The sequence below is a fragment of the Sorex araneus genome, chromosome 8, assembly GCF_027595985.1.
Source record: "Sorex araneus isolate mSorAra2 chromosome 8, mSorAra2.pri, whole genome shotgun sequence".
Taxonomy (NCBI): Eukaryota; Metazoa; Chordata; class Mammalia; order Eulipotyphla; family Soricidae; genus Sorex; species Sorex araneus.
The window spans coordinates 8,441,995-8,468,979 of record NC_073309.1 but is presented as its reverse complement, the minus strand read 5'-3'; the positions used below and the strand labels follow the sequence as shown (position 1 = coordinate 8,468,979).

Here is a 26,985-nt window from a genome sequence, read left to right as displayed (position 1 = left end):
CTCTGAAATCAATCCGGCGCCATATGGTCCCCTGAGCCCACCAGGGGTGATCCCTGAGCACAGCCAAGAGTGAGCTCTGAGCACAGTTGAGTGTGTCCCCTCCCACCCCACCCAAAGGTATTGTAAGTCCTTTCCAGCTGTTGAAAAGGAAAACTTTGTCACTAAATTAATCCAAATAGCCCCATTAGACCCCATCCGCCAGAGGTACAGTCACCCAAGCGAGTACTCACTGATCATAACAGCGCGCCCTTTGGGATCCACAGCTAAGAACTGCCCTGGAACAATGCGGCGGCATCCACTCTTGCCAAAAGTTTCTTGGTGAATTTTTTCAAACATATTCTTAGATGGTTGATACTCCAGGATGACAATCCGACCTGAGTCACTGCCAACCACAATATAGTCTTTGGTGCCACCTGTCAGCCTAAAGGCCATGAGTGACCGGATGACACCAAAAACTTCCACAGTTAGTAGGGTGTGTACTTTGCCAGTGTTGGGATCAGGACGAAGTAGCTCCAAGATCTTCCCACGGGAAACAACAATTTCCTGCTGTTTAGTTCCTACAATGCCAAAAAGCAGTTCGTGAATAATCACAGCGAATCAGGTTTTGATTATTCAGGTTAACCCAAAGAGTAATCTGGGGGCCAGAGTGATAGTATGGAAGTATAGGGCATTTCCTTATATACACAGGCCAGGTTCGATCCCTGGCATTCTAAATGGTTCCTGAGCACCGCCTGGAGTTAATTCTTGAGTGCAGAGCCAGAAATAAGCCCCGAGCATCACTAAGTGATGTAAAAAGGAACCCCCCCCCCACAAAAAAAAAGTAATCTGGAGGTCCAGAAAAATTCAGCTATTTGAGCCTAGAGCTCTGCTGTGTGATCCACACACCAAGTGATCTTTGGCTGCACCTGAGAGGTGCATCAACACCACAAAATACAGGAGCACCGTGTAAAAGTTCAAGTGCATGGCTAGGAAGTGTGTACTCTGGCAAGCAATTCTAAGCAGCAAGGAGACCTCCAATAAGCACCAAAGCCCTAGTGGGTCCCTATGCAAGCATCACAATTAAGAATGCAAATCTCTTGGGGCCGGAGCGATAGCACAGCGGGTAGGGCGTTTGCCTTGCACACGGCCTACCCAGGTTCGATCCCCGGCATCCCATATGGTCCCCCAAGCACCGCCAGGAGTAATTCCTGAGTGCAGAGCCAGGAGTAACCCCTGAGCATTGCTGGGTGTGACCCAAAAAGCAAAAAAAAAAAAAAAAAAAAAGAATGCAAATCTCGGGGCTGGAGTGATAGCACAGTGGGTAGGGCGTTTGCTTTGCACTCAGCTGACCCGGGTTCGAATCCCAGCATCCCATATGGTCCCCTGAGCACCGCCAGGAGTAATTCTTGAGTGTAGAACCAGGAGTAACCCTTGTGCATCGCCGGGTGTGACCCAAAAAGCCAAAAAAAAAAAAAAAAAGAACGCAAATCTCAAAAGCACTTTGGCCAAGAATGGGAGCACCACTACCTAATAATGTCTTATCTCTGGGGAGGAACACCACTGACAAGTGTATAAGCACCACAATCAGGTGTGTATACACTCCCCCATCATAATAACAACAGAAGGCAGTTTGCCCTGCTGTATCATGTGGGAGTCCCCCAGAAGTAATTCCTAAGTGTGTGGCCAAACAAACAAACACTAAAGCAATAACAAAAAACTTTTAAAAATAAATTTATCTATTGGGAGTGGGGAAGAGAGGGGCTGGATAGATAGTGTTGAATCCCTGCCACCTCATCCCATGAGTGCTAAGCCAGGAATAAGCCTGAACATTGCCGGGTGTAGCCCCTCCCCTGCCAAATCCCAAGAAATTAAAATAAGGGGCTGGAGAGAATACAGCGGGTAGAATGATTGCCTTGCACAAAGCCAACATGGGTCTGATCCCCAGCATCCCATGTGGTCCCCTGAGCCCAGTAGGATTGATTCCTGAGTGCAGAGCCGGGAGTAATCCCTGAGCATTGCTGGATGGCCCCCAAACAAAGTAAAACTAAATTCTAAAATAGAAGTAAGTTTAAGGGGCCAGGGAAGTAGCTCAGAGGACTGGAACACATACCTTGTATACTTGAGGCCCCTGTTCAAGCCCCTTCAAGGTGTAGCCCAGTGGCCACCAACATGGCAGCACTGGACCCAAGCCCTAAACTGGCAGGCCAGGGGTCATCAGGTATCGCACCCAAGCTCCTGAGCTCTGCTGGGGAGGGCTGACTTCCTCCCAAAATGTAAGTTATGTTTAGGGCCAGAAACCAGTGGTCCTGGGTCTGACATCTAACATAAAAATAAATAAATAAATAAATAAATAAATAAAAGTCAAATTCACTGAGAGCAACTGCGGAACTTACCAGAGAAGTTGCCATGAATGGCAAAGCTGATGCCAGTGGCTCGCTGCAAGGTCAAATTATACAAGAACATGGTGGCAGCAACACTCAGACACCAACAACTCCACAATCCAGGCCTTGGTTACACCAAGTCAAAGGCAAACTAAAAGCACATGGAAGCAAAGACATGTTTATTATGTAATCTTTAGTTTATTATGTAATCTTAACACTAATGGAATTTCTGCTGAAGGCAACAAAACCACCAGAATAAGGCCTACTGAACAAGTATTATTACTAGGTTGCCTTCTATATGCTATTTGGTGCACTAAATACTCATTTCTATTTTCACAAGAAATGCATAAACTTACAATGTTGAATCTCCATTTCTCTACAAGGAAACTTTGGCTAATCTAATAAAGGCCATATATTGTAGCTTCATTTATATCTCCTACACCAGCTCTACAACTCAGTGATTAAAATTAAAATTTAAGCTGACCATCAAAAATTAAAGCAAAACAATTCCTGATAGTTCAGAGACATTTATAAAAGCATACAGAGAAAAGGATTCTTTTCACCAGACTGGCCTAAAAACTGAAAAATCACTTCCACCACAATTATCCACAACTACACCAGTGCACATAACTAAACTAGAAAACAAACTTTTTAAAAGCCTTATTTAGACAAAAGGAACCTTAAAAACCTAAAATAATCACTGCAACATAGGAATTGGATTTTGCTCAATTTTAAATAGACATCCTCATAACCATTTCTAGCAGCTAGAGACAGTACAACAAGCAGAGCGTTTGCCTTGTGTGAGCCAACCCAGGTTCAATTCCTAACAGCCCACATGGTCCCCCTGAGCCCCACCAGGAGTGATCCCTAAGAGCAGAACCAGGAGTAAGCCCTGAGCACAGCCAGATGTCCTTCCTCAAAATAATAAGTTTTCATAATTTATGGCCAGGCAAAAACAAGCTAACAGGAATAGAAAAATCCATCAGAATAGAAATAGGGCATGGGAAAAGAAAACTGCCCACTTGAAACTGAGGCGTCTTTATGTTCTAAGATCACAAAGAAAAAGATAAGGAAAAGATTGGATGAGGAAAGGAATACAGATATGACCTAGAATGGGGAAAGGAATATAGATATGACATGTAAGACAGGGGCTGGAGATAGGGTGCTTGCCTTGCACAGAGCCTACCTGGATTCAATCCCCGGCATCCCACAGTCCTCCCCAGTACCCCCAGGCGCAATTCCTGTGTGCAGAGACAGGATAGCCCCTGAGCATCACTGGGTGTGATATATACACACACAAAAACAGGAAATATAGATAAAGCATCAGGGAAAATTTCACTCGGTTTTGAAAGTCTGGGAGACAGCATTTCCACTTCTTGACATCTCCCTAAGAGAGCATAAAAACAATCAAGGTGAGACTTTGGGCCAGAGAGATAGCCAAACGGCTATGGTGTGCCTTTATGTGGTGGAGGCCCAAGTTTGAGCACCAGCACCATATATGGTCCCCTGAGCACTGCCAGGAGCAGGACCCAGGCACAGAGATGGGCATGGCCTTGCTGCATGTGACCCCAAAACAACTAAACTGTGCTACACATACAAACAGACTACTTCCCAGCTAGAGAAGATAGGGGACTGGAGAAACAGTAGAATACAGAGGCGAAGGTGCTTGCCCTGCAAGCACTCGACACTAGTGGGCTGTTTCAGGTTCACACTGCGATGCTCAGGGCTTACTCTTGGTGGTCCTTCAGACACCATATGTGAAACTGAGGATCAAACTGAGGCCAGTACATGCAAAGCACCTTAACCTGGATCCCTAACTGACCCTGGGCACCAGCAGGTGTGATCCAAAGAATTAAAAAGATGAAATTCTGCAGTTCATTGCAACTTTGGTGGGGCTAGAGAGCATGGTCCTGAGTGATACAAGACACTACAAAAACTGAAACGTAGAGTACAAAACTGAAATGTAGAATTTGAAGAAACTAGTAAGGGAACAAAAACCAGTAATAGACCCTAAATGTCTAGAATTTGCTAAGTGGGGTTGGAGGACCAAGAGACAGTAGAAGACTGCCTATAGTGGTGGGTGCAGTGTTAATATTAACACCACTAAAAATCCAAGTGTCTAATTGAAAATAAATCTGGAGAGCAGAGATTAGCTCCAAATGCTCTCATTCAAAGTGGTGAACGCCATGGTCTCTTAAAACATACTTCAGTACTTGTGTTCTCTGACATTTTGACCTGCAATAAAATCTTAAACACAATTTCTAAATGGGGATAAAATTTACAAGGGAACGCCCAGCAAGCTGTCACTCAGACCTGTAACGGACAATAATACAGGTGAAAGGTGCAGAACTGGAGGCAAGGCTGGAGATACAAAATGGGTGCTTGCCTTGCATGCAGCTGAGCCCCGTTAGATCCTAGGGCTCAAAAGCTCCCTCCGAGCGACTTTTTCTTTTTGAGGTGCCAGGCACCAACCCAGATCTCACGCTCGCAAAGCTCGCACTTGGCCCCGAAGGCAACGTGGTGGCTACTCTCCCCTCTTCCTGGTTGAGGGCACAACGCAGCCCACCCTCCAATGCCCTGAGGCCTGAGCCCACCTAGCACAAACCCGGGAACCCGCTTTCCCTGAAGCTGGCTGCATCCAGATGCTACCAAGGAAATGGCCTTTTTTTTTCTTTTTTCTATCAGGAATAAGGGAGGAAACTGCATCTTGCTGCAAGACGGGAACCATTAATAGCCCAAGCTCAATAAGGGGGCTTGCCCCCGACTTCCCCGCCCCCCACCCTCGCCCTGGCTGTGACTATCAGAAAATGAGGCAGCTCAGATCAGCCCTTGTCCAGGAGACGGAAAGAACGTCACAGTATTGAAACTCTAGGAAGACAGACCCCGTGCCCCATTCTGCAGACGAATGATAATAACCTCAGAATAAACATTAGACACAAGCTGCCCAAGCACCAAAACACATTCAAAATCGGGTGTTGGCTCCGAAGAGTTTCCGTTACTGACGCTTTTTAACCAGCTCGATCTTTACACCTCCCATAAGGGTGTCGTTCACTCTTCGAGGGGAGACGCCCCCCCCCCACCCTTACCCCAGAGGCTCGGCCACCTCGGAAATACTTTGAACCAAACCTCGTTTCCCCCTGCAGGACCGAAGCCGTTTTCGAGCCCCAAGCGTTCCCCTGCACCTCCGCTCCGTTCCTTATCCGAACTCTCGGGCCTCGGCGGGCCGAGACCCCTACCAAACGCTCGCCCACCCTCCTACAGGATTCCTCTCTGCCGCCCGAGCCCGAGAAAGCCGGAAGAGTGCTTCTTTACCCTGCAGCGGGGAGGATGGCGCTGATATCCCACGGATACTAAATTTTCTCAGGGCCTAAGCCACAGCCAAGGCCGACCTACCGGCGTCCGCCATTAGGTCTTAAGACAAGGATCTTCCGGTTGGCGCGCAGCGACGAAGGGTTCCAGAGAGGCGCCTAATGAATATACGCCCCAAAAAAGTTTCGCTTAAGTTTTTGTAGTGTCCCCAAACCTCGTTGACACTTTCTTAGGCTTACCTATGGCAGTAATTTCTCCAAGGAAATACAAAAAGAACCGACATTTTGAATTTAATTCACAAAACAAAAACGGAGTTCGTCGGGCACTTCCTTGGGCAGCCCAAGGCGCGGCGCGCCAACGCGGAGGGGGCCTCGCGCAGCCGGAAGCTCGGCGTGGGGACCAAGATGGCGGACCTCGAGAGCCCGCTGAAGCAGGCCGGGGGCCCGGCGCCGGCCGACGGGCTGGGAGGCGGCCGCTGCTCGGAAATCTCCACCGAGTTCATTCGCTCCCTGACGGAGCTGCAGGAGTTGGAAGCTGTGTACGAGCGACTGTGCGGAGAGGAGGTGGGGCGCCGAGCCTCTTTCCCAAGAAGGAGCTGGGGCCAGGGAGCCTGCAAGTTGTCTGTTTGGGGAAATGCGGGTTAGAAGAAATTCTCTCCTTGCCGAGGGACACGAAAAAGCACCAGTTCGAGAAGCCCAAATGTAGTTGGGAGACCTGCCGTCTCCCTCCCCTGGGTCTGATGCTCCCCAGCTTGTTTTCCGTGGCTGGGCGACCCCGCCCCCGCGGTGACAGCCCTGACCCTTCATCTGCAGATCTCTCCACTGGGGTCGTTGTGGTTTGCGCCGGCTCACGTGGGTCTCAAAATTGGAATAAAGGCTATCTGGTGTTAGTTTAGCAATTTAGGAACTAGGAAAAGCTGTCACCCAGTTATCTCATTTAAGCAAGGAGTAATTGCATTGGTGCATTTTTAAGACTTTTTCGGGAAATCAGCTGTGTGTGTCGATTTTTAGAATCTCATTTTAATGCACAGCTTTGTAGAAGCGTGAGGCCTTACGACCTCATGCACCATTTTCTAACGTTTGACAAATCTCATAATCTCTTAATAGGCCACGAGGTTGTGTCCAGTGAGGGATGTGGACTTTGTTCTCCAAAATTCTTTTCATTCTTGGTGGTGTTCCTTTCTACCCCGTTTAGTTTTTTGTTTTTTTTTTTTTTTTTGTGGCTCCCTGAATTTGTCAGGATATTTTTGAAAGTCAGTGTCATTGATTCCTAGCCAATCAGAAGGATGACAGCTCTGCTCTAAAAATTTAGTGACTGTTGTAAAGTTTAGAGATTTAGATTGCGCACAAACAGCAGTTTTAGCTTGAGGGAGGGTGAATCACTAAGAGCTTTGATTTGCACATATTAACTTGTACCAACTTTGCCAATGAGATCTGTGTTACAAAATTCGGTACCTTTTTCTTTTCGATACTTTTATTTTTTCCTCGACAACCATATTGGGTGCCAGAGATCAACCCTGGTCAGCCTCATGTAAAGCAAGCATCTTACCCACTGTAGTACTTTGCCTGCCCCAAAGTTCAGTACTTGTAACTTAACATACCTACACTCAGTTTCATTAATTCTATCAAACTTGGAGAAGGCCAGAAATTAAGTGATCTTCCTTTTAAAACGAGGTCAATTCTGTATTTGTAGTTAGTAATTGTCACAGAAGGGGCTTCCCTCAGTTGTGCTGAATTATTTTAACACAAACGTACACCTAATACTGCTAGTTATTTTAGAGCTCTGCATCACACAGTGTGTTAAGCACGTTATGTTTACTATTCCGTTTGGCTCACCTGACAGTCTGAGGGGTATATATTACCGTATGTTGGGAAATGAAGAAATTCGAGAGTGAGGAAAACATCATTTGAGATGATACGGTTATGACCTGACTGAAATTGTATTTATCTCCTGTTGGTACTGACTTTGACGCCACTCTTTTGCTTTCGTTTTGGAGCCAAACTCAGTGGTACTTGGGCTTTATTCTTGGCTCTGTGCTTAGGATCGCTCATGATGGGATCAGGGGAACCCTGTGAGGTGCAGAGGATCTAGCCAGGTTTAAGGCAAACATTTAAGGCAAACATCCCACCTGACCTTACCCAGCCTTACACAGCCAGATTCTCGGTCTCACAAAAGGAGACTTTGTAATTGGCACTGAAGGAAGCTTCTGTTGTTTAGCCATTATGTTTTAAATGCTGTCCTGTGTTAATCACTCTGCTAATGATATTGAATAAAATCTTATTATAGTGGTTATCTGCTAGATAAAAGACAATTTTCGTAAATTAGCAATTACTGCAGTGTTTCAAGTGCAGAAATGAAATCGCTCAAAGCCTAGGGGATCACAGTATAAGAAAAGACATTAGAAAGGGGATTCCTCCTTTAGCTAAGTTTAGGTCATTCTGGGGTTTTGTTTGAGGCCACACCCAGGGCTGCATCATACAGTGCCTGAGCCAGGATTCGAACCCTGAACCCCTTCCAGCCAATCCCCCACCTATCTAGATCACTCTTCCGGTTCACTCCGACCATTCTGATGACAGCATGTTTCTCTGTGTACCAGAAAGTTGTGGAGAGAGAGCTGGACGCTCTTTTGGAACAACAAAGCACCATTGAAAGTAAGATGGTCACTCTTCATCGTATGGGGTGAGTCTCTTCTCAGCACAGCAGCTACTGTGTATTCTAAACGCTCTTTATTTATTTATTAAGCACACCTGGCAATACTCGGGGCTTACTCCTGGCTCTGAACCCAGGGATCACTCCTGGTGGGGCTCAGGGGACAGTATGTGGTGCTGGGGATCAAACTGGATTGGCCACATGCAAGGCAAGTGTCCTACCCACAGCATGTCGCTCTGGCCCCAGGTCATGTAAATTCTAACAGGCTCCACTGGATAAGTTATTCTGCTTCCTAAGTTTTTTTGTTTTTGAGCCATACCTGATATTGCTCAGAGATCATTCTGGAACTTTCAGGGATTCAGGAATCAAACATAGAACTCCCATGTTCTCTAGCCCCTTGAGTCATCTTGCTGACCCTGCTTATTTTTTACATTTATTATCTTTTCCTTAGCACAGCAGGTAGGGCATTTGCCTTGCACATGGCCGACCCAGGTTCGATTCCTCCGTCCCTCTCGGAAGCCCAACAAGCTACGGAGAGTATCCCGCCCACATGGCAGAGCCTGGCAAGCTACCTGCGGTGTATTTGATATGCCAAAAACAGTAACAACAAGTCTTGCAATGGAGACGTTACTGATGCCTGCTGGAGCAAATTGATGAACAACAGGACGACAGTGCAGTGCTACCTTTTCCTTCTTGTTTACCATTCTCATTGGTGTTGCATGGATATGGCACACACTTGGCAGAGGTGCTCACACATTTGGTTGTGGTACTTGCTGGGGTTACACATTTGTGGTGCACTGGAGATTGCACATTTTTGTTTTTTGTTTATTTGGGGTTCTTTGTTTTGTTTTTGGGTCACATACGGTAATGTTCAGGGCTTACTCCTGGTCTGCACTCAGGAATCACTCCTGTGGTACTCACGGGACCATATGGGATGCCAGGAATTGAACCCGAGTCAGCTGCGTGCAAGGTGAATGCCCTGCTCGCTGTGTCATTGTGTTTTGCGAGGGTGCTGGTGATCCCAAACAGCAGCGCCACCCTAATCATTCTGTGACATGTGAGACAGGACTGGGGATCGGATTCTCGGTCTCACGATTGCAAGGTACACACTTTGCAACTGAGCTGTGTATTCCCACTGGCCCAGCCAGTTCAGTTTTTTCTGTGAAGGTGCTTTACCTCAGATGGACACCTCAGGGTATATAAACTTGTTCTCAGCACTTCCCAAACACACTGAATCAGAAACTCTATGGATGGAGACTCAGAATTTGTATGTTATAAACACATCAAGCGATTCTGATGCATTCCTCAAGTTTGAGGACCAGTTTATAGACTGAAGAGTCACAGAAGTTTTTCTTTAATCCCAGCCAGGAGTAAGCCCTGAGCACCCCTGGATGTGGCACAGAAACAAAAGAAACAAGAAGGCCAGAATGATAGTTCAGTGTGTTGGAGTACTTCCTTTGCATGCAGGAAACCTGGGTTTAACCCCCAGCACCACCTAGTTCCCTAAGCACAACCAGGAGTGAGCACTAAATTAGGAGTATAACAGTCCATGTTCACCACCATATGTGAGAAAAAAAAACCAGAACACTAGGGCCAGAGCGGTAGTACAGTGGGTAGGGTATTTGCCTTGCCTGTAGCCAACCTCATTTCAATCCCCAGCATCCTATATGGTTCCCCAAGGCCACAAGGAGTCATTTCTGAACACAGAACCAAGAGTAACCCCTGAGTACTGCCAGGTGTGGCCAAAAACAAAAACAAAACCAAAAACCAGAATACTATCCCATCTGCTAAATAGAAAATTTTCTCTGTATTTCGTGTGTGGGGGGAGGGGGGACTTCTAGACCACCTGGCTGTGCTCAGGGCTTACTCCTGGTTCTGTGCACAGGATAATTCCCGGCAGAGTTCAGGGACTATGTGGGATGCTGGAGAGCAAACCCATCTTGGCCACATGCAAGGGAGACTCCCAGCTTGCTGTACTATCTCTCTAGCCCCAATAAAATCATCTCATTTGTTTTGGCATCATGGACAATGTGTGCTGTTATTGTATATCTCCAGACCCAACCTGCAGTTAATTGAAGGAGATGCGAAGCAGCTCGCTGGAATGATTACCTTTACCTGCAACCTAGCGGAGAACGTGTCCAGCAAAGTCCGTCAGCTTGACCTGGCCAAGGTAATCCCATGAGCTTGTGTTGTTTATTAGAAGTCAGTGAAGAAGGCATCGTTTTAGCAAAAAGAGCAGCATCATTCAATAAAAATCTAATGATGATACAAAGCAAAGCTAGTATAAAACACCAAACCAGGGGTCAGAGTAGTGGGTCTGGTGCTTGCCTTGCATGTGGCCGTCCTGGGTTCAATCCCTGGCATCCCATAGGATCCCCGAGCATCGCTAGGAATAATTTCTGAGTGCAAAGCCAAGAGTAACCCCTGAGCACTGCCAGGTATGGCTCCCACATAAAATAACCGAAAACCAGGGCAGGAGAGGTAGTATAGCAGGTAAGGTGCTTGCCTTGCACATGGCTGACCCAAGCTCAATCCCCAGCACCATCTCTGGTCACCCAAGCCTCCCAGGAGTGATCCCTGAGTACAGAGCCAGGAGTAAGCCCTGAGCACCTCCAGGTATGGGCAAAAGGAAAAGGAAACTCCAAACCACTAGACTTAATGAATATTGACAATAATCCACAACACTAGCAAGCCAATTCCAACAGTATATTATAGGAACTATACAATGACCAAGTAGGATTTATTCCAGGATTATAAGCTTCATTTAACATCTGAAAAATCAACCATTGTATGTCATGTTGATAGAATTACAAAATCACATAATCATCTCATGGCCTCACCAAATTAAATGGCTCTTGTGAGAAAGGAGACAAAACTTGGAAGGGAACTTCCTTTACCTGATCAAGGGCATCCGTGAAAAACTCCACATCTAGCACTCTATTTATTGGTGGAAAGCTAGGTTCTTTCCACATAAGAAGAACATAAGGAATATTGGTGCTTCTCTTCCATGCTGTACTTGAAGGCACTGGCCAGGGCAATTAGGCAAGAAAATAAAACATCCAGAGAAGTTGAGATTGGAAAAGAAGAAATGTAACACATAACCACAATGTTACATTTTCTAGGAGCCATATTTTAAAAGTGAAGTAGGGGCCAGACAGAGACTCCAACAGCTAAAGTCCTTGTCTTCCATGCAGCAGACCAGGGTTCAGTCCCTAGCGTGGGCTATGGTCCAGTGAGCCCTCCCAGAGCGATCCCTGAGCTTAGAGCAAGAAGTCCTGAGCATGGCTAGATGTAGCTCAAAAAATAGAAGAAAAAAGACCAGAGGGCCAGAAGATAGCTCAGTGTGCTAAGCCATATCTGCCAGCAAGGTTGGGGGGGCCACCTGGGTTCAGTCCCCAGCACCCTGTGGGCACCTGAGCGCTTTGGCCCCAAAGTGTAGCCCAAGAAAGTGGGGGAGGGCAGGTCTTTTGGAGGGGGTTGCTGTTTGCAGTGCCAGGGATCAAACAGGGCTTCACATGCGAAGCTTGTGCTCTCCTACTAAGGCACCTTCCCGGCCCTTGATGTTTCATGCTGCCCATTACATGAAAGACACTAAGACGTCTCTACGTGTCTCATATAGTAAGACCAAGACATTCTCTCTGAGCACCAAGTCTTTCTGCAGAACCGTCTTTACCAAGCCATTCAGAGAGCGGACGACATCTTGGACCTGAAGTTCTGCATGGACGGAGTCCAGACGGCCCTGAGGAATGAGGATTACGAGCAGGCTGCCGCCCACATTCATCGCTATCTGTGCCTGGACAAGTCCGTCATTGAGCTCAGCCGACAGGGCAAAGAAGGTAACCTCCTGCTCAAACTGCTGCTGTCTGACTGGGCTAGAAGCGTCCGTCCGGGGAAGCGCCCTTGTCTAGTGGGAGACCCGAAGTAGGTCCTAGACCAAGACCTTATAAACTTTTTCTACTCACAGCTTCTCTTCACCTGAGGAACGCAACATGAACAAGCTCTGCCAGAAATACCTCAGATTCATTAAGCATTTGATTTGGAATTCATTCTTGGTTATGTCTTCAGAAACCTTTTGCTGTTGCCAGGTTTTTCACAAGCCCCACCTTGAGTCACATGACACCTTCCCCCCATATGGGTTCACAACCTACAGATTAAGGTGGTAGTTCCAGGACCAGAGAGGGGGGAGAGCTCAGTGGACGAGAGTGTCCTGCATTCTGTCCCCTCAGATGGACAGCACCAGCATTAACCCTGGAGCAACAACCAGGACTAACCTCTGAGCCAAGTATGGACCAAGAGCAAACAAGCAAAAAGCTCGGTCTCCCCAGGAGAGCCACTGTAGTTATTCCTCTTCTGTGGCACAGGCAGCGGAGTCCTGCAGGTAGCATGGAATTCTGCTGCCTGCCCCGCCCCTCTGCCTCCTCAGGCTGCCTGTTAGTTGTGCAGTTACTGAGCTGCTCCCCATTTTACTATTTACCATGAGAGTAGTCTTTTCATCTTTCTGTTTCCGCTATTTGCCTTATTTTATTCCCTTTCCCCAGACTTATGTGCCTCCTTTTAGGCTTCAAAATCCTCTTCTTTCAAAGATGTGACCTGCTCTCAGAGACTCTTCTGGTGAATCAGAAATCTAACTTGAGGACACCTTTTCTTTTGGGGGAGAGAGGGGCGGTCACATGCAACTTAACTCAGGGATGACTCCTGGCAGTGCTCAGTGCTTGGGACTGTGTGGGGTGCCAGAAACCAAACCCAGGTCGGCCACAAGGAAGACAAATGCCCTAACACTGTCCTATTGCTCCGGCCCCAGGGGACATTTCTTGCCCAAAGATGATCTTTTCACTGAATTCTCTGTAACGAGATTATAGATGGTTTAGATCTTCATCGTTGATATTGCTGATGTTGTAGCTTGTTATATACGCATGCACAGTTATTTTATTTATTTATTTGTTTTTTTTTTGCTTTTTGGGTCACACCCAGCGATGCTCAGGGGTTACTCCTGGCTTTGCACTCAGGAATTACTCCTGGCAGTGCTTGGGGGACCATATGGGATGCCGGGGATCGAACCCAGGTCAGCCACATGCAAAGGCAAACGCCCTCCCCGCTGTGCTATCGCTCCGGCCCCCCATGCACAGTTATTTATATGCATTGGGGTGGATGCAGGGCAGGGGGGTGCAGTAGGTCACATCCGAGGGTGCGTAGGTACTGCTCCTGGATCCCTGCTTGAGAATTCCTCCAGGGGCTGCCTCTGGCAGTGCTTGAGGGACCATATAAGGTGCAAAGCCCGGGATCCAGTCTCGGCCTCCAGCATGGAACCGTGCACTCGGCTTGCTGGGCTGTCTCCAGTCCTTATTTAATGAATAATAGTGAACAGTGCAGCGTATGTGTAGATTTCACAGGGAGCCTTTCTCTTGTATTGTTTTGTGTGTTTCGGGGCTGCACCTAGCTATACTGAGGACTTGCTCCTGGCTCTGCACTCGGGGATCCCTCCTGGTGTGCTCTGGGGACCATTTGGGGGTGTCAGGATAATCAAACCTGGGTGGGCTGCGTGCCAGGCAAGTGCCCTGGCCGGCGCGCCATCTCTCCGGCGCAGAGCACCTTTCTTGGCGTTCATTCTCGTGCCTGTTGCAGGGAGCATGATCGACGCCAACCTGAAGGCGCTGCAGAAGGCTGAGCAGCGTCTCCGAGCCATCGTCACAGAGAAGTTCGAGCTCGCCACCAGGGAGGGTGACCTGCCGCAGGTGGAGCGCTTCTTCAAGATCTTCCCGCTGCTCGGGCTGCACGAGGATGGCTTGAGCAAGTTCTCGGAGTACCTGTGCAAGCAGGTATGGCTGCTGCTCGCGTGGCACCTCCAGGTGGGGACGCTGAAGACTCCGTCTCCTGTGGACGCCCCTTGGCCCTGGCTTTGACTCCCCTTCTCCACACACACCAGATGCATTCGTTTAGCACTCATCCATTATCGCCTGACAGCTGTGTACCTTCACATCTGCTGGTGTACTTTTATTTCCAGCAGACCAAGTGGAAGTTCAGGAAAATTAAGATGCAAATTATCTGACAAGCTGAATCACACTTATCAAGCTGTCAGCCTGGAACTGGCTGCTTTTAACATCATTTGAAGTTGTTGTTAGTGGTGTTAAGTGATTTAACTAGGCTTAAATCTCAGAATACACCACAGTGACGTGAAAGAGCTAAAGTCACTTAAAACAGTGGGGCGGGAGAGATAGTCCAGCAGGGAGGGCGTTTGCCTTGCACAGGCTGACCAGGGTTCAATTCCTGGTATCCCATATGGTCACCTAGGAGTAATTCCTGAGTGCAAAGTTGGGTAACCCATGAGTATTGCCTGTGTGACCCAGTAAACCAAAAGAAACGTCAGTTAGTCTCAGCCCCATCCACCGGCCACCAAGGCTATACCTAGTAGACCCTCAGGGCCTCACTGAGGGTTCAATATATGTTCTAACCCTTGGAGCTCTTTCTTGGATTTATTTTACTAGTTTTTAACTTTTATTTGACCCCTCTTTATTTTACTAGTGCTTTGCCTCTGAGGTCTAGGAATATCTGTTTCAGTACCAAGAGTTGGAGAGATGGTTCAACTGGTAGAATGGAAACCTCGCAGGTCCCATGCCTGGGTTCGATACTCCATACCACCTGGCTTTGTACGTGGCTGACCCAGATTCTATCCCTGCCACCCCAGATGGTCCTGAGCCCCATCAGGATCTGTCCCTCAGTACAAAGCCAGGAAAAACCACTGCCAGGCATTCCCCCCCCCCCACACACACACACACTGGAAAAATTAATAGTAATCACACCAGGAAGCATTAGCATATGCCTCCTGCCTGGCACCCAGGAAGTCAGACCCCCGCCCATGCCCCAGGCTTCCCTGTGTTCCCAGCTTTCAGCAGAGCCCATGGGAAACCGAGGCTGGCTGCTGAACTTCTGTGGCTCTTCCCACATCTCAGGTGGCCAGCAAGGCCGAGGAGAATCTGCAGCTGGTGCTGGGGATGGACTCGAGTGATCGGAGAGCAGCCGTCATCTTCGCGGACACGCTGACCCTCCTGTTTGAAGGCAAGCGCCCCATCCCCAGGGCTTTCTCCCTGACCCTCGCCCCCCACCCGCCGCCTCCCTCCAGCTCAAGGTCCTTAACTCCGTCCTGTAATTTCCTGTGTCTTGTTCATGGAGAATCATTTTCCCTGTTCATTTCTTCTTTTTTTTTTTTTTTGTAATTTTTTATTAGAGAATCACTGTGATGTACAGTTACAAACTTATGAACTTTTGTGTTTGCATTTCACTCATACAGTGATCGTTTACCCATCCCTCCACCAGTGCCCATTCGCCTCCACCAATGATCCCAGTATCCCTCTCACCCCCCCTACCCTATCCCCCACCACACCACCCTGCCTCTGTGGCAGGGCATTCCCTTTTCCCTGTTCATTTCTGACCAGTCAAGATCAGCCTCTTGGGTTTTTTTTTATTCTCCCTTGTTCTCAAGACCCAGACTCTAAAGAGTGAACCAACCCGAAAATAAAGCACTGAAAAGAGGGTCATGCTGACTGCCGAAGGGTTCCTGTAAAACTGTAACCGTGTCGTTTCTCCAGCCCTGCTGGTATACCAGGCCCTGTGCATAATTAGCAGACAGATTTGGGTTTGCTTAGGAGTACCCAGCACTGATCAGAACCACTTGTATGCACTCAGGGGGGAAAGCATTCAAATGGGGTTGAGGTGTAGACCCTCAGGTTAGTCCTGGGTAAAAAGAAAAGAGTGTTTCTAATGTAGGAAGAGTATTTGGATCCAACCTTTCTCTCTCTTTCTAGGGATCGCCCGCATTGTGGAGACCCACCAGCCAATAGTGGAGACCTACTATGGGCCGGGGAAGCTGTATACCATGATCAAGTATCTGCAGGTAGAATGTGACCGGCAGGTGGAGAAGGTGGTCGACAAGTTCGTCCAGCAGAGAGACTACCACCAGCAGGTGAGCAGAGGCAGCGGCGAGGGGGATGGCAGGGACACTAAGTAGAATGACATGGGCGGGGAAAGGTGCAGACGAGAGAGAGCTGAGCGCTGAGACAGCCCGACCTACACGCTCCCTGTCGCCAGCTTCCCTCGCACTCACGCTGACTCAGGGTAGTGCTGGCCTCAGTTCCAGACGGAACTAGAGAGGCTTCCGCAGGCCTCACGGCTCGGCCAGAGCACTACCTCCCAATGCTGTGCTGAGAAGATGATATTTTTTAAGATACTATTAAGGAATTTTTTTTGGGGGGGGAGGTGGTGTTGGTTTTGGACCACACCTGGCAGTGCTCGGAGCAGACTCCTGGCTCGGTGCTTAGGGATCACTTCTTGCAGGGGGGCTCAGGGTAGGTTGCTCAGGACCAAACCCTGTTCATCTGCACGCAAGGCAAGCACCCTGTCTGCTGTATTATTGCTCTAGCCCCCAATACCAAGTAATTCACCTGAAACTCCGCCATAGTTCTGGAAGTGCCAAGATAACAATTGCTTTATCAGAATATTTGTGCTCCACCTTTTTTTGAACAGAGAAAAAATGGATTGATCTTAACAGTGGGGTGGCCCAGGAAGTTTCCTCTGTAGACTTCCAGAGCGGGCTACCGTGGACGGCAGTCTCAGGGGACACCGCTGTGGCACTTCTAAATGCAGTGGCAGAAGTGAGCACTGGCCAGGAAGCCTTTGGCTCATCCTCCTGAAAGCCTTCCTGGCTGCCTGGTCACCAACACGCTCACCACACCGCACCTGGGGCTGGGGGGCAGCAGGAGGTAGATGGCAGAACAAGGAAACATGACCTCATTCCCTGGTGTGTACACGTTGCAGTTCCGGCATGTCCAGAACAACCTGATGAGAAATTCTACAGCAGAAAAAATTGAACCAAGGTAAAATAGCCATTTTCTTCAGCCCATAGGACTCTGAATTGGTAGTCGCTTCTCAGTCAGATTGCTCTGTTACAGTTACGTGGTTTTAAAATGTTCACCTCTTTTCTAACAGTAAATGGGCATTGTGAAGAGTAAATGACAAAGAGGTTGCAAAGTATTCAGTGTGAATCCAATGTTGCCATGAGCATTCAAGCTGTATTATTTAGACAAATTCTTCCATTACAGATTTATTACTTACTTAGAAATACTTAGTCATTACATGACTTTTCTTCTTAAACACCGACACCATCAACCTATGGACAAATAAAAGCTATTGAATAGGATGACAGACTTGTTTAAAAAGTTATCACCCACCATAAGAAATACATATCCCCTTGCATATGGGAGGAGAGAACTCTCTGGAAAGCACATATAGAGCGCTTCGAATCTCACTCATAGGTTATAACCTCATGCAGTACTATTTCCTTCTTATTCTGTTTGGGTTTATTAGCGGTCATTGTTTTGCAATGACCACTAATATACAAAATTTTGTTTTTTTTAATGAAACGATGACAGAGGTCTCCATACCAAGTCTGTCCTGCACATCTATGCCCATTAGCTTAGTCTTAACACCCAGAATCATTTTAGGAGGTATATCATACCACATTTACTTTCTCTGAACTTATATATCTTTCCTCTATTAGAGACCTCAAACTTGAAAGCCTCCGTATGCAACTAGTTTTCTGGCCCCATAGTACATTTACTTATTCTTATTACTTTAGATCCCACAAATGATCTTTAAATCATCAGCATTATTTTATAGTAACAATGGCATCTCTTTTTTATGTATAGATAGATATCTATGTGTATATATATATGTGTGTGTATATATATATGTATGCGAGTAAAAATAAGAAAAAAAATAAAAAATAAATAAAAAAAAAAAATAAAATGTTCACCTCCTGTTTTTGATTGAATGAGTCAGTGGGTCATATAAATAAGAGCATATGCGTGACATATTGCTATTAAGGATGTTTAGAAAGGGGCTGGAGCAATAGTACAGTAGGTAGGGCCTTTGCCTTGCACACGGCTGACCCCAGTTTGATCCCTGGCATTCCTCATGGTCTCCTGCGCACTGCCAGGAGTAATTCCTGAATGCAGATCCAGGCGTAACCCCTGAGCATTGCTGGATATGATCCAAAAAGCAAAAAAATGTATTAATTAATAAAAAAGAATGTTTAGAAAGAATAGATAATTATTACTAGTGAGTTTTGTTTGTTTTCTTTGATTTTTGTTTTTGAGTCACACCCAGGATGCTCAGGAGTTACTCCAGGCTCTGTGCTCAGGAACTGCTCCTGTTGGGCTTGGGAACTATAGGAGATGCCGGGATCGAACCCTGGCCAGCTGTATACAGAGCAGGCGCCTTGCTGCTGTGCTGGCTCTCTGGCCACAGTGGTTTCTAAATACCAAAGTTATTCTTCCCTTCCTCAGGGTCACAGATTTTCTCAGTGAAGCTGTCAGTGTGCCAGTACCGTACTGTCCTAGTTGTTAATCGCTTTGTATTAGTTATAATATCAGGAAGTGTGAGTCCCCAGCTTTGTTGGTTTTGCGGCCACACCCGGCCATGCTCAGGACTTCCTCCTGGCTCTGCGCTCAGGGACCACTCCTGGCAGGACTCAGAGGATTATGTGGGGAGCCGGGGATTGAACCCAGGTCTGCCTTGTGTCAGAACAGGCCCTGCCCACTATACTATTTCTCCAGTCCTGAGGGTTTCTTTCCCAGTGAGGCAACTGCCATTTTTACTCGGACTGCTAATAAAAACACACTTCTCTTAAATGAGTCCGTTGGAACATGTCAGTGAACCTGTGCCCTCCGGTCCCAGAGCCACCCTGAGGGAAATGTCGTCTGTGTTTATCTTCTGGCTCTTGTGTCTGAGGGGGTCCATTCCCCTCCCACTTCCTCCTTCTGTTCTGTGTCTCAGAGAGCTGGACCCCATCCTGACAGAGGTCACCCTGATGAATGCCCGCAGCGAGCTGTACTTGCGCTTCCTCAGAAAGAGAATCAGCTCTGACTTTGAGGTGGGGGACTCCATGGCCTCCGAAGAAGTCAAGCTGGGTAAGAGGCGTTTCCTGTCTTTCCCGGCCTGCCGAGGCGGAGCTGGCAGCAGAGCCCACAGGGCTAGTTGGTGGAAATAGTGAAGATTTTAGCCTCAGCGGTCTGTGGAAACAGTTGGCGCCCAGGGGGAAATCGAGACTTCCTGAAGCTTAGGATCAGACTGGGCCTGTGAGGCCATCTTGCTCTTTTTTTTTTTTCTTTTTGGGTCACACCCAGCGATGCTCAGGGGTTACTCCTGGCTTTGCACTCAGGAACCACTCCTGGCAGTGCTTGGGGGACCATATGGGATGCCGGGGATCGAACCCAGGTCGGCCGCGTGCAAGGCAAACGCCCTACCCGCTGTGCTATTGCTCCGGCCCCCCCATCTTGCTCTTTTGCACTACACCAGGGGTTCCCAGAATTATTTGACCCACCGCTGCCTTTTCATAAAAAAAGGGGCCAGAGAGATAGTACAGCAGGTAAGGCGCTTGCCTTGCACAATCCCCAGCATCCCTATGGTCACCCCTGTGCTCCCCCACCCCCCACCCCCAGTGATTCTTAAGTGCAGAGCCAGGAGTAACCCTTGACTTGCTGGGTATGGCCCCCAGACGAAAAGGAAACGTCACTGAGCACCCATCTAGAAATGCGCTTTCTTTGAGTAAGCAGAAAGTGCCCCTGCCACTTCCCCACCCCCACCCCTCGGATCACTGCAGCACCCTGCAGGGGGCACTAGCCCACTCTGGGAACTGCAGGCCTCTCTTCAGGCTCCCTCGCCAGCTTGCTGTAGGGGTCGGTGTCTTAAGTAGGTGATACTTGCACCATGGGGAAACAGAACTAAAAGACACTTGCAGCTTCAGGAGGGAACTTTTGAGAGTGAGAGGAATGTTCTGACAGTGGGTTGTGCCCATGCCACAGACCTCTGCAAAGTTACTTTTTTTTTTTTTTTTTTTGCTTTTTGGGTCACACCTGGCGATGCACAGGGGTTACTCCTGGCTCTGCACTCAGGAATTACCCCTGGCCGTGCTCAGGGGACCATGTGGGATGCTGGGATTTGAACCCGGGTCGGCCGCGTGCAAGGCAAACGCCCTACCCGCTGTGCTATCTCTCCAGCCCCAAAGTTACTTTTAAATACTTGAACAAGGCACATACAACAGGTGAGTGTCACATAGATTACATCTCCACATACTTCTGAGGTATATTGAGCTTATAGCAAAGAGTGTTAGGGTCAGTCCGGGGAGACGGCTCAAAGGACTGGCATGATGCTTTCTTTGCATGCAGGAGCCCCAGGATTGATTCCTGGCACCACATGGCACCATATTCTTTTTATTCACAAAAAGAATAAAGAGTCACAAAAGGATCTGGGTGCGAGAGGAAAGTACAGAGGCTAAGGCACTTACCTTGCATGCAGCCGACCTGAGTTCAATCCCAGCGCTGCATATTATCTGCTAAGCACTGCCAGGAGTGATCCCTGAGCACAGCTAGATGTGGCCCAAAAAGAAAAAAAAGAATTTCATCTTCTCTCTCAGTCTCCAGTTCCCCAGCTGCAGGTTTTAAAGGAGTACTACATGGGACTAAAGGTTGCTTCTTTCACTTATTAATTAACCTCCCGATTCTCTAAGAAGAACATGTTCTTCCTGCTAGGCAAAATATGCAGGATTCCCTGGACTGGAGCATGAAACGGACCCAGCATTTGTGGTTTTCTGCACAGTGTCAGTAATACCAAGGGAGGGCGGGGGTGTGCTCTGATATATACAACCAGGTGGTATTACCTTGCCTTGATTTGCTTTGGAGGGGGGGCACCCAGTGTCACTCAGGGGCTACTCCTAGCTTGGTACTTGGGGGTCACTCCTGGAGGTACCCCGGGAAGGGACCGGGCAAGCTTGGGGACCAGACCTGGGGCTCTCGTATGCAAAGCACACACTCCAGTCCACTGCGCGCTCTCCCCAGCCCTGATTTTTTTTAATTCTATCTGTACTATGACTGTAGCCATATAAGTTATATACAGATTTTGAACAAGATTAGAAAGTGAAATTTAAAACTAAGGAGATGAATCCTTCTGTTTCTCTGGGGGAAGAGAAGTGAGCGTTCTCTCCTTGGCTGTCCTCAGAGCACCAGAAGTGTCTGGACAAGCTCCTTAATAACTGCCTGCTGAGCTGCACCATGCAGGAGCTGATCGGCTTCTACATCACCATGGAGGAGTACTTCATGAGGGAGACGGTCAATAAGGTAGGCCGTGGCACATCCCTGGAAGTGGGCATCCTGTCCAGGAAGCGGCCTAAGGAGATGGCGGAGGCAGGTTCTCTTTCTGGGTCCTGATTGAAGAGAACCCTTGCAGGCAGGCGGGGTGGCCCCACTTGGTCACTGCATCCAATGGCATCTTTGGAGTTGGCAAACGCTTTGTGGCACCTTCTGGGACTCTTGCCCCAGGATCCCGTGGGACCCCTTCTGCTCAGGGACCTTCCTCATGCCCTGCGTCACTCCAGGTCCCCTGGGCAGTCCCCCAGGGACAGTGGACTTCTGATATTCACACCCCACGAAATAGGTGTCCCCAAGGCAGAGGCCCTCGGTCCTTCATTCCCCAACTCAGCCAGCCGTGGGGAGGCGAGCTCTTTCGGCAAGGAGGAGCCTTGGCAAGCTGTGCCCAGAGGAAGTCCTGTCGGGGAACAGGTGGAGAAAGCCTGAAAACAGGAGCAGAGGCTGCATCTGCGTCAGAACGGTCCGAACCGTGTTTGGCAGAAGCAGAGCCCTGACCGAGCTCTTTGCCTCTCGGTAGGCTGTGGCCCTGGACACCTGTGAGAAGGGCCAGCTGACCTCCAGCATGGTGGACGATGTCTTCTACATCGTCAAGAAGTGCATTGGACGGGCTCTGTCCAGCTCCAGCATCGACTGTCTCTGTGCCATGATCAACCTCGCCACCACAGAGCTGGAGGCGGACTTCAGGTGCGCCTTCTCCTCCCCGGCGCGTCTGCTTCTGGCTTCGCATCCCTTCCGAATCTTGGGCAGATCTGCACGCGATGAGCTGCTGTCCTTGGCCCCAGGCCACTGCCCAGCAGCCAGGTAGCTCCGGGGCCAAATTTAATCTGTGTTCTCTGGGCTGAAAGCAGCAGGTGGCCCTCAGACTGAGGAGACAGAGCAGGCGGCTCAGACGAAGGCAGCAGCTGAACGGTCAGTCAGTTGTCTCCGCTCTGGGCAGTCGCCGAGCTAATCTGCGCTGATCCCCGCTGATACAGGCCGTGGTGAAAGCTCCTGGCTGCTGTGGCACCGAGGGCCAGCTGAGGGGGAGACGCAGACCTCCGCCCTGACTGGGCGGGAGCTCAGTGGCGAGGGCTGGAAGCCTGGAGGAAGCGAAGTGGGGACCCGTCTCCTCTGCACGTCCCCGCCCCGTCAGTGGCTGCTGCCCGTGCTGCCCTGTCAGGCCCCACGTGCCTTTCTGTCCCCAGGGACGTCCTGTGTAACAAGCTGCGCCAGGGCTTCCCCGCCACCACCTTCCAGGACATCCAGCGCGGGGTGACCAGCGCCGTGAGCCTCATGCATAGCAGCCTCCAGCAGGGCAGGTTCGACACGAAGGGCATCGAGAGCACTGACGAGGCGAAGCTCTCCTTCCTGGTAGGGCGCCGCCCGCGACACGGCCCCCTGCATGTAGAGAAGGGAAACACCAGGGGCGGGGGGGAGGGTCTTGGGGGGTTGGTTGCTTGGTTTCTGAGCCACTGATGTGCCCACAGCCTCCGGGCACCGTGCTCAGGGATCGCTGCTGGCCTGCCCGCTGTGCTGTCTCCAGTCCAGGGTGTTTCTGTGGTTGTCTAGTTTTGGTTTTGGAGCATGCATGGTGGGTCTCCAGAGTCAGCAGTGTTCAGAGGAGCATGGGGTGCTGGGAACCAAAGCCAGAGCTGCATGCAGACCACACACCCCACCTTTGGAGCCATCTATCCCCTCGGCCCTGGGAAACCTCTTGAAGGAAAACTCCTGGAAGGCTCTGAAAAAAAATTTTGAGCCACTCAGCAGTGCTCGGTGCTAACTCCTAGCTCTGCTCAGGGATGACTCCTCACAGTGCTCAGGGAGCTCTATGGGGTGTACCAGGGATTGAGCCCACGTCAGGCACATGCAAATCAAGCTCCCTACTCGCTGTACAACCCCTCTGACCCCAAAATTATTTCTTCTCTTTTTTTAAAAAAATCTTTTTTCCATTTTTGGGGCTGCATACCCCACAGAATCCAGAAGCTGCCAGAGATGGCACCTCCTCAGATGCCCACAGCCTTTGTACCACAGGAGCCCCAGAACCTCTTCCAGACCCACATCTCAATAAGGGACAATCTGGAAGGTGGTGTCACTGCCTGTACCATCGCTGGGTCTGCCGCGTCATGGCAGGCACAGGGAAAGGCCAGGCCAGCTTCCCTCCCTACCCAGGTGGGGCTACTGCAGCGTAAGCGGGAGCCAGTCTGAGAGAACAGGAAGTCACCTGCTGTCCTCCTCTCCCAGGTGACTCTCAACAACGTGGAGGTGTGCAGTGAGAATATCTCCACCCTGAAGAAGACGCTCGAGGTACAGGAACTTGTGTGTCCACACTCAGCCATGGCCGGGGACCCGTGCAACAGCCAGCTCGCCCCAGAGCACTCGGGGGACCAGTAGTGATCAGCCTGATAGCCGGGCGCCCTAGACCACTAGGAAGAGCTCTAGAATCCAAGTGAGGTCTTCCTGCACTGACGTGGGAAGTGACCTGGGCTTAACTCCCAGGCTTTGGGCCTCACCTCAGGAGAGACACAAACGCCCATCGTGCCCTACTTTGGGTTTGCTAGGTGGTCAGATAGCAAAAGAGTCGAAAGCACTTTTTTGACATTTGCCTGACCCTGGTCACTCAGCTGCTAGCCGCCCAGCCAGGATTTGAATATTGACTCTTCAAAGTGTGAAACCTCTGGGAAAGTGTTTGTTTGTTTTGGTTTTGGACGGACACACACACACACACGCACAAGTGCTCAAGGGTTTTTCCTGCCTTTGCGCTCGGGAGTCACTCTTGGTGATGCTCAAGGATGCCGAGGATCGAACCTGGGTCACCAGACACCCTCCCCACTGTTCTGTTGCTCCAGCCCCTGGGATGCGTTTCTTACCCCGACCCCCAGCACCAGCTCTTCCACACAGAGGGGCAGTGGGAGCCCGCTCTGGATTGCTGAGGACGGGCTCCAGCTGCCCCCCGGGAAGGCTGGCTTGCCTGACCGCGGCTTCTCCCGCAGAGCGACTGCACCAAGCTGTTCGGCCAGGGCATCGGCGGGGAGCAGGCGCAGGCCAAGTTCGACAGTTGCCTTTCCGACCTGGTGGCCGTGTCCAACAAATTCCGAGACCTCTTGCAGGTGAGTCCCGCTGCGGCTGCCCGGGTGTGTGGCCGTGAGGCGACCGTGACTGCTGAGTGGGGCCTCCACGGCGTGGGAGGCTCAAGGTCCGACGGCTTTTCCCCCGCTGCCATATTCCCCAGCTGGCTTCCGGTCCCCTGCAGCCCCGCCTCTGGCCCGTGCCTCTGGCCTCGACCAGGATGGACACAGGTCCGGAGAGGAACGGACTGTTCCTGGCCCCCTTATTTGCCTCTGCCTCATTCTGCCTCACAGCCTGCAGAGGCGCCTCTCAGCTGCGGGCCACCCTGGCGGTCTGGGCAGGGGTGGGTGGGCCTGCCAGGGTCCATCCCTCTGTCCGTCCACAGGAGGGGCTGGCAGAGCTGAACAGCACAGCCATCAAGCCCCAGGTGCAGCCTTGGATCAACACCTTCCTCTCCGTCTCCCACAACATTGAGGAGGTCAGCCTTCCGGCAGCCCCAGCCCAGGATTGGGGTCCCCCGGGAGAGCGTTCCTGCGTGGAAGGGCGGCGAGATGGCGGGAGGGAGGCTGAGCCTGGCACACAGCAGCACTGCAGCCGGCTGAGGGGAGGGGCCTTTCCCCAGGCCCCTCAGAGGGCTGCGATGGAGGGGTGGGGGACTCTACCTAGAGAAGCCGGGGTGACCCACCCGCCCCCTGACAATAGGAGGAGTTCAACGACTACGAGGCCAACGACCCTTGGGTCCAGCAGTTCATCCTTAACCTGGAGCAGCAGATGGCCGAGTTCAAGGTGAGCGGGCTCGTGGCAGACCCTCCAGCCCACACCTCCGGAGGCCTGTCCCAGCACCCCAGTGGCCTCATGGCACGGGGTGGGACACCCGCTGATGCCTGGCCTCTCTGCACAGGCCAGCCTGTCCCCGGTCATCTACGACAGTCTGACCGGCCTCATGACGAGCCTCGTTGCCGTGGAGCTGGAAAAAGTGGTGCTGAAATCCTCATTTAACCGGGTACGGTCGGGGTGCACGGGGGGTGGAGGGGGCGCCTCCCCTCTGCTGCCTCTCCAGCCCGGCGCGGGGCCTGGGGCCCAGAGTAGGAGGCTCCCGTGACGGCTGGTGTCCCCGCAGCTGGGCGGCCTGCAGTTTGACAAGGAGCTGCGCTCGCTCGTCGCCTACCTTACCACGGTCACCACCTGGACCATCCGGGACAAGTTTGCTCGGCTCTCGCAGATGGCCACCATCCTCAACCTGGAGCGGGTACGTGGGCCCCCTCCCCCCGTCCCCAGCCCAGGCTTCCCCCAGCAGCGTCCCTCGGCCCACTTAGCTGTCCTTCCGCACAGGTGACGGAGATCCTCGACTACTGGGGCGCCAACTCGGGCCCGCTGACATGGCGTCTCACCCCCGCGGAGGTCCGCCAGGTGCTGGCCCTGCGCACAGACTTCCGCAGCGAGGACATCAAGAGGCTGCGCCTGTAGGGCCCCCTGAACCCCCAGGCATGAGCCAGGCTGCGGGGTGGACCTGGGACACACAGGGTCTCTCCCACAAGACAGGCCTCCCAGGCCCCCCAGGGAAGTCAAAGTGGGACATCATGGTCGCCGTCCTCGCCTGGACACTGCAGCCAACCACTGCCTCCCTGCTGGGCCTGGAGGACATGAATAAAGTGCCCGCAAATAAAGACACTCATTGGAGAGGCCCGAGGCCGTTTCCCAGGAGGGCCGGATGCGACCGGGTGCAGGGCCCAGCCACTCTGAAACGTGGAGACAGTAGCCACTGGCTCACACCACAAGTGACACACAGCTGCCACCAGGACTCTCCTAAGACCTGGCTCCTCGTCCAGTCACAGACCCTCGCTGGGTCCTCCGCACTGCGGGCTGGCCATCCCGGGGGCAGTGCCCCACTGCCAGGAAAGGGGGCAGAGCTCCTGCCAAGAACACAGCAAGCCTGATGAGGACAGTGTCGAAGGATGGAGTGGATTTATTCCCAGGAAAGTCCCAAACCTGAGAAGTCATTGGCACGGGCACAGGATACCCTTGCCGCGCAGCTGGTCAGACCTGGGCCGGCGGCCACTCATCAGAGAATGCCCAGCTCACCACCTGAGACCCCCCGAGCACCCTCCCTGCTGGCCGGGAGCGGGTGCTGCCTTGTTCAAGACGAGCCTGGCCTCAAAGGCAGGGCAGGGGCCGCCAACCGTCAGCTAATGCCAGGGGACAGTCCCCACACTGGGCCTGGCACAGTAAAGGCACGTGTGACGTGAGTTGAAAAGCTGCTTCTGCGGTGCCCGGAGAGACCATGGCAGGAGGGAGGGCCTTGCCTTGCACACGGCGACCCAGGGTCTGTCCCGAGCACCCCATGGGGGTCCCTCCTGAGCACTGCCGGGAGTGGTCCCAAAATCCAAACATTAAAAACCTTCCAAATTGGAGTGCGAGTCAAGGCC

At 50.8% G+C, this 26,985-nt stretch overlaps 2 protein-coding genes across 3 annotated transcripts in view; one reads left to right on the top strand and one right to left on the bottom strand.

Annotated features, from left to right (window-relative positions):
• The window catches only part of SF3B3 (splicing factor 3b subunit 3), a 40,816-nt gene extending 35,034 nt beyond the window's left edge, over positions 1-5,782 (bottom strand). Inside the window, exons 1-3 of the mRNA XM_004600539.2 lie at positions 5,673-5,782; positions 2,373-2,511; positions 231-557 (exon numbers count right to left, since the gene is read on the bottom strand). Of these exons, the coding sequence (XP_004600596.1) occupies positions 231-557; positions 2,373-2,442 (397 nt within the window). The 5' untranslated portion in view covers positions 2,443-2,511; positions 5,673-5,782. The remainder of the gene's footprint in view (positions 1-230; positions 558-2,372; positions 2,512-5,672) is intronic.
• A 282-nt stretch (positions 5,783-6,064) lies between these two features.
• Positions 6,065-26,970, top strand: COG4 (component of oligomeric golgi complex 4). 2 transcript variants are annotated; one of them, XM_004600537.3, is made up of 19 exons: positions 6,065-6,232; positions 8,266-8,348; positions 10,374-10,488; positions 11,980-12,154; positions 13,941-14,134; positions 15,266-15,371; positions 16,118-16,275; positions 17,127-17,185; positions 19,146-19,279; positions 21,366-21,484; positions 22,032-22,198; positions 22,699-22,864; positions 23,735-23,797; positions 24,484-24,600; positions 24,945-25,037; positions 25,262-25,345; positions 25,461-25,562; positions 25,680-25,808; positions 25,892-26,970. In XM_004600537.3, the coding sequence occupies exons 1-19, from the start codon at positions 6,074-6,076 to the stop codon at positions 26,024-26,026; spliced, it is 2,358 nt and encodes a 785-aa protein (XP_004600594.2). In that variant the 5' UTR covers positions 6,065-6,073; the 3' UTR covers positions 26,027-26,970. The 2 variants fall into 2 exon arrangements, with proteins under 2 accessions (XP_004600594.2, XP_055002534.1); XM_055146559.1 differs by lacking the exon at positions 8,266-8,348 and having other exon boundaries at positions 6,129-6,232.
• The last annotated feature ends 15 nt before the right edge of the window (positions 26,971-26,985 follow it).

Coding starts and splice junctions, on each gene's coding strand:
- COG4 (XM_004600537.3), top strand. CDS start 6,074: ATGGCGGACCTCGAGAGCCCGCTGAAGCAGGCCGGGGGCCCGGCGCCG. Junction 22,199..22,698: donor GAGCTGGAGGCGGACTTCAG/GTGCGCCTTCTC, acceptor TTCTGTCCCCAG/GGACGTCCTGTGTAACAAGC. Junction 25,346..25,460: donor AGCAGATGGCCGAGTTCAAG/GTGAGCGGGCTC, acceptor CTCTCTGCACAG/GCCAGCCTGTCCCCGGTCAT.